Source organism: Pyrus communis, chromosome 2, assembly GCF_963583255.1.
Source record: "Pyrus communis chromosome 2, drPyrComm1.1, whole genome shotgun sequence".
In the NCBI taxonomy this organism is placed as follows: Eukaryota; Viridiplantae; Streptophyta; class Magnoliopsida; order Rosales; family Rosaceae; genus Pyrus; species Pyrus communis.
In genome coordinates this window covers 34,634,010-34,649,008 of record NC_084804.1, presented here as the reverse complement: position 1 = coordinate 34,649,008, position 14,999 = coordinate 34,634,010, and the positions used below count along the sequence as shown (strand labels likewise).

General features: G+C 37.0%; 1 protein-coding gene across 1 annotated transcript; it reads right to left on the bottom strand.

Annotated features, from left to right (window-relative positions):
- Nucleotides 1–7,338: 7,338 nt before the first annotated feature.
- Nucleotides 7,339–14,414, bottom strand: LOC137727016 (uncharacterized). Its single transcript, XM_068465968.1, has 10 exons — nucleotides 14,068–14,414; nucleotides 13,585–13,736; nucleotides 12,018–12,107; nucleotides 10,256–10,337; nucleotides 9,968–10,094; nucleotides 8,882–8,995; nucleotides 8,473–8,671; nucleotides 8,314–8,359; nucleotides 8,099–8,174; nucleotides 7,339–7,930 (listed from the first exon to the last, which is right to left on the bottom strand). The coding sequence occupies exons 4-10, from the start codon at nucleotides 10,310–10,312 to the stop codon at nucleotides 7,698–7,700; spliced, it is 852 nt and encodes a 283-aa protein (XP_068322069.1). The 5' UTR covers nucleotides 10,313–10,337; nucleotides 12,018–12,107; nucleotides 13,585–13,736; nucleotides 14,068–14,414; the 3' UTR covers nucleotides 7,339–7,697.
- Nucleotides 14,415–14,999: the final 585 nt, after the last annotated feature.

The window sequence follows — 14,999 nt, the reverse complement described above, 5'->3', positions numbered from 1 at the left end:
TGCAATTAACGGTGTTGGGAATATGTGGGGGCTTAGATTCTGGAAATTTATTAAAGATCTATAGTTTACAAATCTTGAACTTAGATTCTGGAAATCCCATTAAAAATCATCTATTTCCAGTGACATGCACACAACATGCATAAGACATGCACATGATATGCTCACAAATTTGAGCTAACCCAAACCCAAAGCTCATAGCTCTCTCTTCAAAATCAGAAAAATAACGTCATCCCCTATGAGGTCACCACCATATACATTGTATGCATACAACATGCACATCATATGTACCATACATGCACATGATACAGTATTTCCTACTAGACCATATGGCCAGGGGCGGATGGAAGTATAGGGACCAAGATGGTCTCAATACCACTCGAGTTCGGAAAATATATGTGAAGGTCTTTCGAGAACCCTCCGAATATTTAGTTCAAGTCCCTTTTGTACCTACTAAATATTTGATGTAATGCATGCTATGCATATCTCGACATATATAACTTAGGACCATAAAACTTGGAATCTCTCATCCAAACATATATAACCCAGGATCATAAAATTCATAAATCTTAATTTCGCCAAAAGAATCAAATATGTGTGAATGTGATAATGATACAATACATTGGATGCCGTCGATCTCTCTGGAAAGTAAAACAACACACTAACTGGGGCTTGAACAATATAAATGTTGGGTAAACTGATGGTTACAATTGACATCAGTTTTGTAGTGACGCGTGAATGGAGACTCTGAAATATCAAAATCACCATTGTTTGTCAGTATGCTGTATATGATGATATACATATGGCCTTTACGGATGGGGGATTGGATGGATTTTGAGCTCTCTGAGGATCCTGTCATTTTTGTTTTGTTTTGTGAATTTCCCACATATGGTGCCAGCTGTTGGAGCAGAATTTCTCACAAGAATAAATACCTTCACAGAATCTTGACAAGGTTCCTCATGTTGCTTTACAAGGATGGAACGGAATCTCAGTAACGCTCCACCAATCGAATATATCCCACACGTCGCTTGTAAGGATGGAAAAGAAACTCTTAGTAACGCTCCACCAATTGTTGAGAAGGAACTGTACCTGCAACTACACTCCGAAGCTCAAATTAGTGTTTACAGAATATCCTTAGTGCTTCAAGTGGTATTGGTTGCGTACCTTTGATTGATCCAATGATCCCAATGCCTTTTCTTTGAGGCACATTCCACGCGCCCATACGAGATGTGGATAATGATCCTCAACAATCCTAGGGTTTTACCTTACGATTCATACTCTCTTAACCTCCTCATTTTGAGAATTTGTGAGAATCAAATACATATCAGCCACAAGATTATATTAGTTTAGATTCAAAGGTTTAAAGTATTTGACAACTTAATAAAGTAAAAAAAAAGAAAATGAGTTTTCTTATGGTTCATGAATTTGTTATCTATACCAATACATGCAACGACGTCGGTTTTGTTGTGGACGTGCATCAGCATTGGGGATATGTGGAGGCTTTGATTCTGGAAATTCCTTAAAGATCTGTAGTTTACAAATCTTTGATCTAAACTTAGATTCTGAAAATCCCATTAAAAATCATTTCTTTCCAGTGACATGCACACAACATGCATAGGACATGCACATGATATGCTCATAGATTTGAGCCAACCTAAAAACTCAGATCTCACAGCTTTCTCTTTGAAATAAGAAAAATGACTTCATCCCCTATGAAGTCACCACCATATACACTATACGCACACAACATGCACATGATATGCACAAAACTGGAGATCAAGCAACGAGCTGTTTTTCACATAATAAGAAACTTTAATGGCAACCTATTGGTATAGTGGATACAATTAAAACATAATTGTTACGTATATAAGGTTACAGTGGCAATTTGAAAAGTGTTGTTAGATATATCAACCACGCTTAACCGTGCACGTGGAAAATATGATACTCGTTGTCGTTTTTTTATGGACACACATGACACCTAACATCGTCTACGCTTTTTCTTAATTTTTTTTTTTTCCGCGAAGGCCAACTAGGTTGTGGTCATACTCACTAAATTCTGGGGCACAACATACGTACATCATAACTAGTGAACATTCTCGCTTCTAATATTAAGATGTAGTCATACACACCACATGCACATTACGAAAAAAATTTCACAAATTTATGTAATTGGACACTTGAACTAGAAATTGTTCTATCCCAGTTTTGTAGCACGTCAAAACTTAAAATTTATTCAACAACCCGTAAGCCCCAACATGAAATACAAACCCTAATTTAATTTCTTTGTATTAATTCATCTTACAAACAACCCCCATTTATTACATAAATCATTGATGAAGGAACTTGAAACTAAACACCTTACCTTACTATGCATGTCGAAGTTTTAGTCATCGGAAAAAATGGAACTTTCCGGCTAGAACAAAAAACATGGTACAAACGTCCTAACTTTAAGGATGGAACAATTTGTTGTGTTTGGTTATGGAAGAATAACACACATAGCTCATAGATCTGAGCTAAAACCTGAAAACCCCGACCTCACTTTTCTCACTTCTTTCTCGATATCCCTGTGTTCGAAATAAGAGGTATGAGGTCAACCCAAAACCTAGCTCACTCTTCTCACCTCTCTTTGGACTTCTCTCTCTTCGAAATCCAAGCTAAGAGATTTGAGCTAAACCCAGAGCTCACAGGGCTCTCTCAACATCCCTATCTTCCAAATGAGAAAAGTGATGCAATGAGATGAGGTTTTTAGTATTTATATGTGGGTATTTTAATAATTTTGGGTCTTGTACATGGTGTGCATTAGGCCTGGCAATTCCTGAAACAACCCGATAACACAACACGACATGAAATTAATAGGTGTTCGGGTTGACACAATAATGAATCGGGTAACCCGATAAGCACCTGTTAAGATAACGGGTTGGTTCAGGTAGACACATGGGTGTGACATCCCGTCCCGGAAATATCGAAATGTACGTATGAAATTACAATTTTACCCCTAGTGTGCTTTCGTCACGTTTTGGTTGTTTGGTGTGTTGTGGCATGTGTTTGGAACCTCACACACTCCCACACACACACAGACACTGTCCTTCTCTCTCTCCTTTTGTCTTCTCTCTCTCCCCCGAGTCCTCTATCCTTCTTCTTCTTCCTAAAACGTACGGACCAACACACACACCCACTCGAATGTTCACAGATCGAGGAAACCAAGGACACATTTGAGCTCGTGAGGTCGAGGGGAACACAACCATATCATTTTCAGGTGAGAAACACATCGTTTTCACGTCGATTCGACGATGTCCGTTTTGAGTACTGTTCATGCGAATTTAATCTAGCTTGTTTTTGGGATTTTGAAGCTCATAGTTGTCTTAGTGAGGCCCCAAGGAGCTTAGAAGTACTTTGTTGGACGAGTTTGGAGGTCGGGATAGCTTGGTTCGAAGTTGGCCGATTCTTGGGTTGTGTGGACAGGTATGATTGCGTGATTTTTAGCCCTTAAAACTTGTCTAGATGTGTTCTACTAGTCCTAAGCTTCATTTTGGTGCAAAAATCACGAAAAATGGTTGAAAAACGAGTGAGAAAACACGGTTGGAAGTTTTTCCAGTTTTCCGGCGCCGGCGACGGCGCCGGTGGTTCGCTGGAGAAGATGACGGAATATTCCGTCAAGCCTGACGGAATATTCCTGACGCCGTTAACGGAATCTGTCAAAACTGACGGAATATTCCTAACAGCGTCAGTTGACGCCGTCAGTGTGCGCCACACGTGCCTGCACGTGGCCGTGCCTTGGCCGGCGCGTGGGGGCGCGTGCGGCGGAGGAAAATTATTTTAAAAGTATGGTTGTGATTCTGAGGTTGTGTAGAGCACGTTGGTATATTCAATTGTCCATTTTGAGCAATGTATGAGAAGTTGTTACGAGAAGTTGGTTATGTGCTTTAAAGTTAACGTTTTTATAGTTATTTCGCATATAGGTGACACGTACCCCGAGGACGAGCGTGGTCACGCGAGGCAGGGGGGCTACGACCCTTCCACGTATCAGTGAGTGGGCTTTTGTTTTCCGTATATACCTATATACTATATTTTCCCAGAAATTGAATAAATGTCTATTAGTTTATGTCATGCATTATTTCATCATTATTCGTGCATTGATGGTTATATTAGTAGTTGCATATATTTATACATATGCATATTGGGTGCTGTGGACGCACAGGTAAGTGCCAGGTAAGTGGTATTCATATTTACATTCAGCAGTAGTTTGAGATGATTAGAGAGCTCATAACCTGCACCCCCGGTGTTAGTGCTCCCGCCCAGAGTAGGGCACAGTCATTCACGTGATGTTCACCTCCCGCACCACACGCTCAGCTTGGATCCAAGTTAGGTGCACAGTCCTGTCGTACAGACCACTATAGGTGGTTCCGACTCGTAGGTGACCCGCGATTATTCGCACAGTCTTCACGTGATCGTAGCACTAGAGCGTACATATGTTTTACACCCAGGCCTGTCGTACAGACCACTTTAGGTGGTTCCGACTCGTGGGCAGGTTCAGTTATTGATTGTGAGATTCGAGCTCTAGATGCAGCCGTACAGGTCACGTTAGGTGACTCCGGCTGCCAGATTATATGATATTGATATGTTTATACCTGGGCACTTGCATATCGTTATGAGATTTCGGCATGGCATATTATCGAGCATGATTGACATACCTGTGAGCATGTTTGACATACCTATACATACGTATATATGTTTATTTTTCTGGGAAGTATACAGGTTTTACGGCGAGGGGATATAAAGTATTTCTAAATGGTTTTCGAAAGATTTGTTTTTGCCCACTCACGCTTTTGTTTTGCGCCCCTCCAGGTTCTAGTTGCTTAGCTGTTGCGGTGGTTTCCCCAGAGGGCTTTCCGATGTTTCTGACAGACACCCACCATTGTAGGGTCACCTTCGGGTGTACTATTGTTGTCGTTTTCGTTTGGGCTGCTATAGACCTGCTCTGAAATTGTATCTCACTTACTAGCACTTGTTTTAGTACTTTGTATGCTAGTTTTATTTTATTCGTACTTTACATTACTACTTTATTAGCTTCCGCACGTGCACATGGCTACGTCACCTTGGTGTGACGGCCAGCACGCTCCGATCTTGGTCGGGGTGTGTCATGGGTAACACGATATACGATAAGAAAAATATTAATTTTATAATTTTATAACCCTAAAAAAATACTATAATAAATATATATTAATTTAACAATTTTATATCCCTAAAAAGTAAAACTATAATAATTATATATATATATATATATTAAATTAAATATTAAAAATTGGTGACCATTGGATCGGCTTAAATATACATACCATTCAATTTCTTAAATGTTATACGTACAAAATAAATAAATTTAAATCTACTTAATAAATATATATACACACACCATTGAACTTGATGGGATACGAATTCTATGAAACTAATTTCAATGATCCAACCGTCAAACTTGTTTGTATATGCTTCGAGATCGCATCAGCAAAAAATCGTGAAAAACAAACATTCAGAGATCAAGTAACGGGACAAAACTTTTTGACGGTTATCAACGAAAAATCACGATTTAACGGTTGTTTTAACTTCGAGTTCGATGATTTTTTACAGCTACACTCCTTGACCCTATATGAATACAATGAATGAATTCGATCTTCAATTTAAAATATTTACACTAGTGGATACCGCAAAATCTTATGTTATACTTAATGAAAGTATAAATAAACTCTAAGTGTTAGTGAATCTATCGTTTTGATGGGATATGCATTCTACGAAACTAATTTCAACGATCCAACCGTCAAACCTTTTTGTATATGCTTCAAGATCACATACACCAAAAATTGCAAAAAAAAAAAAAAAAAAAAAAAAAAAAAAAAAAAGAACATTTAGAGATCGAGTAACGGGACAAAACTTTTCAACGGTTATCAACGAAAAATCACGATTTAACAGTTATTTTAACTCCGATTTTGATGATTTTTTACAGCTACATTCCTTGACCCTATATGAATACAATGAATGAATTCGATCTTCAATTTAAAATATTTACACTAGTGGATCCCACAAAATCTTATGTCATGATGATCGATGAAAATTGAGGATTTTGTAAAAGGAATAGCATGCAAGCTTTGAGTTCTATTGGTAAGGTTGAAACTTTTGAGAAAGACTTCACAACCTTGAAAACAAAAACTCTTTCATTGTGCATATCCTTGCACATTTAATATTTTTGAATAGACTATTAGTGTATGGATGTTTGTTTATTAGACTCTTATTTTCGAGTGTAGATCTAGTACTTAAACGATAAATGTGTTTTAATGTTTTGAAGTAATATTTATGTGGCAGTGTGTGGTATGTACAAATTTAAGAAGAAAAAAATATTTTTCTTAAAGGGTCATAACGGGTCGGGTCACTTTACTTGTTGGGTAAAGTGACCCGACCAGTTAAGGACCTGTTAAAATAATAAGTGTGACACGACATGACCCGGTAAGATAATAGATGTTACACGAACACGACAGACACGACCCGTTTGCTAGGCCTAGTGTGCATGGCCGATTTGTCCTACTTTTGTCCCAAGATTAAGAAAATAGGTTATTTTTGTGTACTTCCCTTGTTTTAATTCTTGAATTCACTACGTTTACTAAAATATGAATAAGAAAATCATTTCACTCTTTAACTTGTATATGTATTTACTTGCACGTAAGAAATACAAAAAGTACAAATTTTCATGTAAAATCCGTAATGAACTACTTAAAAAAAATGAGTCAGGTCGACTAAAGATAGATCTTGCACACGGGTAGTGTTTGCCATCTTTGTGTCATTTTCATGTCATACATGTTATCTTAACGGATCGTGTCGTGTCAAACTCATTATCTTAATGCTTTAAGAACTCAAACTCAAACCCAACCCGTTCAATTAATGCATTAGCCTTCCCGACCCGACCTATTTCACCCATTAAGAATAATACATATTTTTTGGATAAATAACAAATGGAGAAAGAAAAGAATAAAAAGGAATAAAAAATGGCAAAAGTTCATACATAATTAATATAAACATTAGCATTTCATTACGTACTACATCTGCCTGCAACTTAGATTACCTCAAAGTACACTTTTTAATATAAAAAATTGTTATTAGCACTCCAAAAATCTCATTTGGCACTCTTCACAAGTGTATAGAATGCCAAATAAGATTTTTGAAATGCTAATAACAACTCTCTTTAATATATTACATAGAACTTAATGAAAACACATTAATGTGTCATTACCAAATAAACTTTTTGGTGTCCTCAAACTCTCTCACACGCACACCGTACACACGCCGGCTCAATTAACGAGCATTAACAGGTGAAATGGGTGACTTATTAACTTAGTGGAATGGCCCTGACCTAATCGAAAGTAATGAAAGTTATTGTAGCGATACTTCTTTTACCTTCCTCTATTCATACACTATTCAAAAAAATTTCATCCATCGACTGAGATCACCGCTGCCATTATTCATACTTCATATTTTGGGTCCAAACCCACTAAGTACCGAAACAACCCAGCCGCTGGACTTCACCATTTTCTTCAGCAAAATCCCAAGTGGAGGCCTCAGTATCAAAAATAAAATCACGATAACATCAGCCAGAGCAAAAACCATCATCCCCGCCCAGCTGCGGCTCACTACTATCATCTGCAGAAAACAATGCAATTTCAACTGCTTGTATAATCTGCTCCAGATAGCAGCTGTTCCAGTTCCTTATCAAAGTCATCATTGTCATCGTCACTCATCAGTTGCAGCTGTCGCTGGTTTACCCCTGTTTGTCGATAAAAGACTTCTCTTTGAGAATCCCATTGCCCAACCATCTTCTCCGCTACATCTCCAACCAGTTCCTTACCTTCTGCAATGTGCTTTATATCTCCAACGTCCACAACCTTGCTGGCCTCTTTAACAAGAATTCAATTTGAAAGAGAGAAAATAAAGAAACGATTAATTGGTAACAACTACAATGGCAAAAAGCAAGCGAGAAACTAGCATTGGTGCAGATGGATTTATATTACAGGCAGGAGTGGTGAAATAAATGCGGTGGGGAGGTTCGGGGGAGAAAAGATACCCGTAATTGCTATTTTCTTGGCCTCTGCATACTCTGTTGACATTTTCTTAAGTGTATTCAGGTCAACTTCCATTCCCTGGTATACGTGAGAAAAAATTGGACTTTAGACACCTGAAGCCGTTGCAAAGGAACTGCAAATGAATTGCAATTTGCGTTTTGTAAAATATGTTATCACCCAATCGACAGGAAAAAAGTTGAGGATTGTTTTAACTTACCAAGTCCATGTGGAGAAAGTCCTCAATCTTAGTGTTAGCAAATAACCTATTAGTCGAAATGAAAGAAAATAACCAGTAAGTAAATATCAAGTGGTTTATAAATGTCACAACATATATCTGTTAATGTAGGGGTAGAGGAAAACATATGTTTGTACTTACTCCTTGTAGGCAACTTGAACTCGAGCATTCTGTAATTGTGTCAGTTGGTTTACTGTCTCTGCAAAAGACTCTTCATTTGTATCCACGAACCCAAACAGGAAAGCATTCTTTTCTAGCATTTTTCTTACCAAGGAAGATACCACTTTTATATTGTTTTCCTTTGCGTCTATAACAAGCTTTCGAAGTTTCTTCAGCTCTTCTGAAAATGGTAATAGAAATACCTTCAGTTTGTAACTGATAATGAACTGATAACCAACCTTCTCAAATTTATATGGGACATACAAGGCACATAGAAACATATGCTCACTCAAAATAATGCATTCTTGCCTATGTTTCGAATATTAAATTATAGAGAGTAGCGCCATTTAATCTGGTGGTGTGTTGTTCAAAGTAAAATCTACATACATACCAAGAGATATATAAATCTTGAAAGGAGGTTTGCATGGTTGAGTCTCATAGAGACAGAAAAGGCAATAGAGTCCACCCACTCTGTGTGATAAAGAAGCTGTGTCGACTATGTATCCTGCACAAAAGCATATAAAAGTTAGTCTCGAACACTGAGCAATAGAATAACAGATAATGCAAAACCCCATATTGGAAGTTCGAATTCACCAGTATTCAAACAAGATCTGGGGTGTCTCATGTGAGATGATATGAAATATGACATATGAAACTCAATGATAGCTCACGTAGTAAAAAGGGAAGAAAGGATTCTCAAGACTGAAACATAGAGTTCATACTTATGAAACTCAGAAATTGTGAACTAAAAGTTGCACTTGGAACTGGCAAATACGAGTATCACATCGTAAGGAAATTGTTATTTGACTAAAATAGTGGGATTTAACTTGCATTTGTTTGATAACATGAAGCATCCCACAGAAAAATTATATGAAAAAGGGGAAAAAGATTAGCAAGGCTGGAACATAAAACTCATCATTGCCAAACTGTGCACTAAAAATTCAACTAGACATTCAACAAGCTGGAACCACATGCTAAAACATGTCCACTAACTGAAGTCTTCCCTTTATATATTAAAGTTTTTAAGTCTATGGGAAAGAATTAGATAATTAGGTACTAGTTAAGACATTTTCCAAAAACTAAAAAACCGATTAATGGACGAGATGGTTAATTGATTCAATGCACGATTTGCAGCAAATAAATACTTTGACACTCAGAAGACCAAAATGAAGAACCCACTGCTGACAGGTTAGCTTTCAAAACTTAAACACCTCACTGGTTCACCCTGGGCTTCCTACCTTCAGTATTTCCTCAACTTCGGGTTCTATCTCCAGATTCTCTTCAGCCGCAAACACAACATTTGCCGTGACTAGCAGCAATGCTAGTCACCAAAACAACTTTCCACCGGAATAATAAGCTTGCACTTACAACATTGCAGCAACAAAATAAAGTGCACTTACAACGTTGCAGCAACAAAATAAAGTTATCTATGAGTTTAATCAACTAGTAAACCCGATTAGAAGGGGCAAGAGCCTACCAATCGAATGTGCATACAATGACTGCATGAAGAAGGCTAAGTTGGTAGAAGGCCGAGCCTCGTAAATGTAAGAAAACTTTTTGGAAAGCCATATCCTCTTCATATCAGCCAAACTCGTTGATTCAGCCTGCCAATTACCCAAAACCCACATTCACCAACAACAAAAAAATCAATGAACAAAACCCCAAAAAAAACTCCATGCAACAATTTGCAGATAACCCACAAATAAATCAACAACAGAAAACATAAGATGAAAGAAAAAAAAAAAAAAAAAAAAGGAAGCTTTACCTTAGTAAATTCATCTATCAGCTCGTCAACGTCCCGCTTGAACGGCATGAGATCCATTGCTTTCGATCAAAACTCTTTGTTCCTACGAAGCAGACCAAAAAGCGTTAAAATTGGGGTAAAAAAGAACACAAATCTTAGTACCAAAAACCCAAAATGGAGGATTTTCTGTTGGATAGTGGAAAATATTTTAATGTGGAAATTAAAGCCGTGAAAAACCCAGAACAATTATGGCGTGTTTACAAAACCCGGAATAGAGGTAAAAGAAAGGGAATTGAGTTCTTCCCCAAGCGATTTTGGCGTTTACTAAACTTTTGAAAATATTAGTGGGCTCCACCCAAAATCAGTAATTGGATTCCTGATATTCCCGGAATCCAGATACTGACTTGGAGGTGAGATTTGAATTCCGGAAGAATGCCAACATCCGGATTCAGACCGGAATTACCCTTTTTTCAGCCCCTTCCATCTGCCATCCACCATTCAACCACCCAAAGCACACCCATCCCCATACCCACCCCCTAACCAACGCAGACCACCACACCACCTCCCAGACTGCCAAGACCCACCACAAACCACCCCAACAATTCTAACCAACAAACTCCAGACAGCAGGGAGACGATGAAAGCATTTGGGAGAAAGTTCCTTGAAGGAAAAGAAGTTAATCGAATGTATTCTTCTGAAAACAGGTTGAGGATGCAGAGGGAGAGAGTATAGAGGTTTCTGGTGATCCGTGAAGGTGCCAGAAGCTTTTTCTATTTATTTTATTTTTTATTTTAGTGTTTCTATTTGTGTGAATGAGTTTTTTTATCCTTTAAAAAATAAAAGAATTCAAGTTTTATTAAAATCAAACATATGGGAATAGTCAAGTAAAACTTCATTTTTTTTTTTTAATAAAGACAAAAATATATTTTATTCTAAAAAGAGGGAAGTCGGCTAAGTCACACAATGAGTAAAGATGAATACCATCATGATGTAATACTCAGTAGCAATAGTCAAGTAAAACTTAAATATATATATATATATATATATATATATATATATATATCTTAGTATGAAGTTGTTTTATAAAGTCTTGATTTTCTTACTGTTTAGATTAAGGGAGTTTTAGTAATCTTAATATTTTCATTCCGATTCAGGTGAAATAGTAAAAAATTTACATCATTCCAACTCCGATTTTGACTTATCCCCATTCCAACTCCTATTCAATTCAATTCCTATTGTTCAGTAATAAATGAGCCATTAAGGTAATTCATCCAGCTCCTACGGGTCCACAGGCCCTTTTTTGTAAAAAAATTGTTATTTCTTTCGTCCACAGGTCCACGGACCTTCTAATTCTATAAGTGCTTTTCTTGATGAGGAGGGATTTGGAGAAGGCAATGATGATTGTGATTGTAAGGCTTGTGGTGATTGTGGAGGACATGGTGATGTAGCCATAGAAGATGCTACATTCCTAGAGGTGCTTTGAGACATTATGTAGAAATCTGTATAAAACACATAGCAGTCCACATTTTTTTTTATCAATCAGAGAAACCCAAATCATGGGAAATTATTTCAAATGTGAACGCAAATAAAAAAGGAGAAATACTATCTTGAAATAATGAACTGAAGAAGAGATGACTAAGGCACACAAACAAGTGCTAAGGATGTGATTCTGCAATTACTTGACCATCTTAATATTTATGAGAAATTAGAATTTAGAAACATAAAAGTACACAAAATTAAAGATTTTGATAATCAGATAGAAAAGGTAGGAAGATCATTGTACCTCAAACCAATATTCTGGTGAACTCTGCTAGGTGGACGGCACTCTTCCTTGTGACCTTGTCGCCAATGAACAATTAAACACTTCCCAGAACTGAAACATTTAACCGGATGTCATGTCCATGAAATATAATACCATACCAATTACAGATGCCCGCATTGAAATGAATAAGTTTATAATTCCACAAAGTTTTTAAAAGTTTATAAGGGTTGGCAACAGCCTACAGATCCCGCATTTCATTCTAATAATAAACCAATTACTTAGTTCCCAAAAAAAAAAAAAACAAAATCCCAATTACAGATACCCACATTAAACCTGTCTCTGAGTACAAATCAATATCTGAGATTCATGTTTCATACAAAAACCATATATTATGCAGAGCAGCTACCGAGACTTTTAAGGCAGCATCACACACCATACATCTTCTCTAATATCTAAAACTAAAACAAAATGCAAAACACATGTCGTCTGCATTCACTTCATCCAAAACAAAAAATAAAACCAAAACCATATGGTATGACATAGTCGTTAATCATTACATATGGTCAGCTTCTACACAATCATTGTTACTTAGCAGCACAAGCTCAGATTTCTACAAATCATTGTTACTTCGCACTAAAAACACAAACAAACAGCACTTTTACTCGGGAGAAGTTTCACCTATTGTCAAATACTCAAATTACAAGCAAAAAGAACAAAGTAAACAATTTTTAAATTCAAGTCCACCCAAAATACTTAAACTTGGGCATTATCTCAGATCCAAAATTTCCTAAATAAAAAACGTAACTTTTTAAATTACAAGCAAAAAGAACAAAGTAAACAATTTTTAAATTCAAATCCACCCAAAATACTTAACCTTGGGCATATCTCGGATCCAAAATTTCCTAAATAAAAAACGTAACCTTTTAAATAACAAAACAACAAAAACTCTGCTTGCTTGATCTCGCATGCTCCAATCTCCTGCCAAGCCAGAAACAAAGGAACTAAGTTCCAATTCAGTAGCAAGTGTTTTGCAGTGCAAGCTGAGTTAATCATTACAGACGGCTGTTAATCATTGTTTCATCATTCAGCATTACACATGGTTGACAAGCAGCACAAGCTCAAAATCAAATTTGATGATTTCCCACACATATCAGTAATATCAAAAACAAAATAAAATCATTGAATTCGTTCTTCCCTAAATTTTACCAAAATGAAAACAAAAACAATATTTGGAACACAAGATTTGGAATAAACGTCAAGAACCAAAATCCCTAAATCTAGAAAACCTTAATCTATGATTATACTTAAAGCCAATATTCATAGCTAATATACTAAGTTACCACTATTTAATTGTTCACAGAATCAATATCCCAATATGAATCTGAATTAATAGAAGGTACCCAAAACTCAGTACCTACAGCATTTGTGAGTCCCCAACACTCTCAAATGCATATATTTTTCAACATATCCAGGCAAACCCAAAATTCGAAACTAAATTTGTACCAAAAAACATTCAAAAGTTAATTACATTCACAATGTCAACCGAAATCAGTAAAGAAGAGCAATGTTAGCAAATATCGAGTACTACCTCAGACGGAATCCCGTTTTCGATAGTGTTCCGCTCGTTTATGAACCTTTTAATGGCTACACAAATGCCATCCAGAGTCTCCAGAGTCCAGAGTGAAAATAACGAATCTTTTACTTATTGGTGCAGACGAAAACTCTCTCCAGGCTTCGTGCCTGAAATTCAACATAACAATTTACAATTAATTCCTTCAAAAACAGAATTATGAAAATAAGAGCTCAAAATAATCAAATTACAAAAATAAACAATTACGTCGAAAAACTTGAACCCTCCCTAAGTCAGTCTTTGGTTGATACCCAAAAAATCAGAAGCAAGAAGACCCAAAAAAAAACACGTTCCTAAATTTCTGTTGGGGTTTTATCAGAAATTTGTGAATCAAAATCAAAATCCAAAATAATCAGAGCATACAACTTTAATAACATAAAAAGTTATTGAAACCAAACCTATTTCAATTCCAATATAATCCAGAATACCAAATTCGCTTACCTTCCGTCAAGCGGGTTTTGGAAAACGTTGCAGAGACCGGTGGTGCAGGAAGATTCACACGTGTGTTGTGGCGCCCTTCGTCGGATTTGGGTGAAGTGGTGGCGGTGGTCTGCGTGAACTGGTGAAGAAGCAAGAGGTGGTTTTGTCGTTCGGGGTGTTTGAAGGCGTTGAAAGAGGAAGTTCGCCGGGTGATGGCGAGGTGGGCGAGGTCGACGGTGAGAAGAAACGGCGTCGTGGTTCGGGCCGTTCAGCGAAGGAGGAGAGAGAGGACTTTTAGAGAGACAAGGCAGAAGCAGAAGAGACCGAGCGAGAGGGGGGTAGAGAAAGTAGGGGAAAGAAGGAATAAAAAAAAAAAGAAAAAACAGAAAAGGAAATCTGCGGGATAGCATTATGGTTATAATTACTTATTACCAGCGACAAGCGTGCCTTCTAGAAAATGGGTTCAAAATCTTCTGGCACATAGCAAGATGTGGTCGCACCTGTCCGTTTGAGCAGTTTAATCTGATTAGAGCTGTTTAGTTTATAATTAAATTTTTGAAGTAAGTGTTCCAATCATGCTATTCTGGCTCTAGAAATCCATGATTCCACCTTTGCTCCGAATTATGTATTTGAAAGGATGTTTCGCTTGAGGATGGATAATTGTCTAATGAATATTTTAATGAGTAATATAAAGAGAATTTGTCAAGTGTTGTCAATGCAACATGTCGTGATATGTCTAGCATGCATTACATATGTCTAGCATGCATTACATCAAATATTTAGTAAGCACAAAAAAGACATGTACCAAACATTCGGAAGACCCTCGAAAGACATTCACATATATATTTTCTGAACTCGGGTGGTCCTAGGACCACTTGGTCCTAGGACCACTTGGTCCCTATTTCCATCTGCTTGAGAGGTCCCCTATAAATATCTCAGATTTTGCCTTTGTT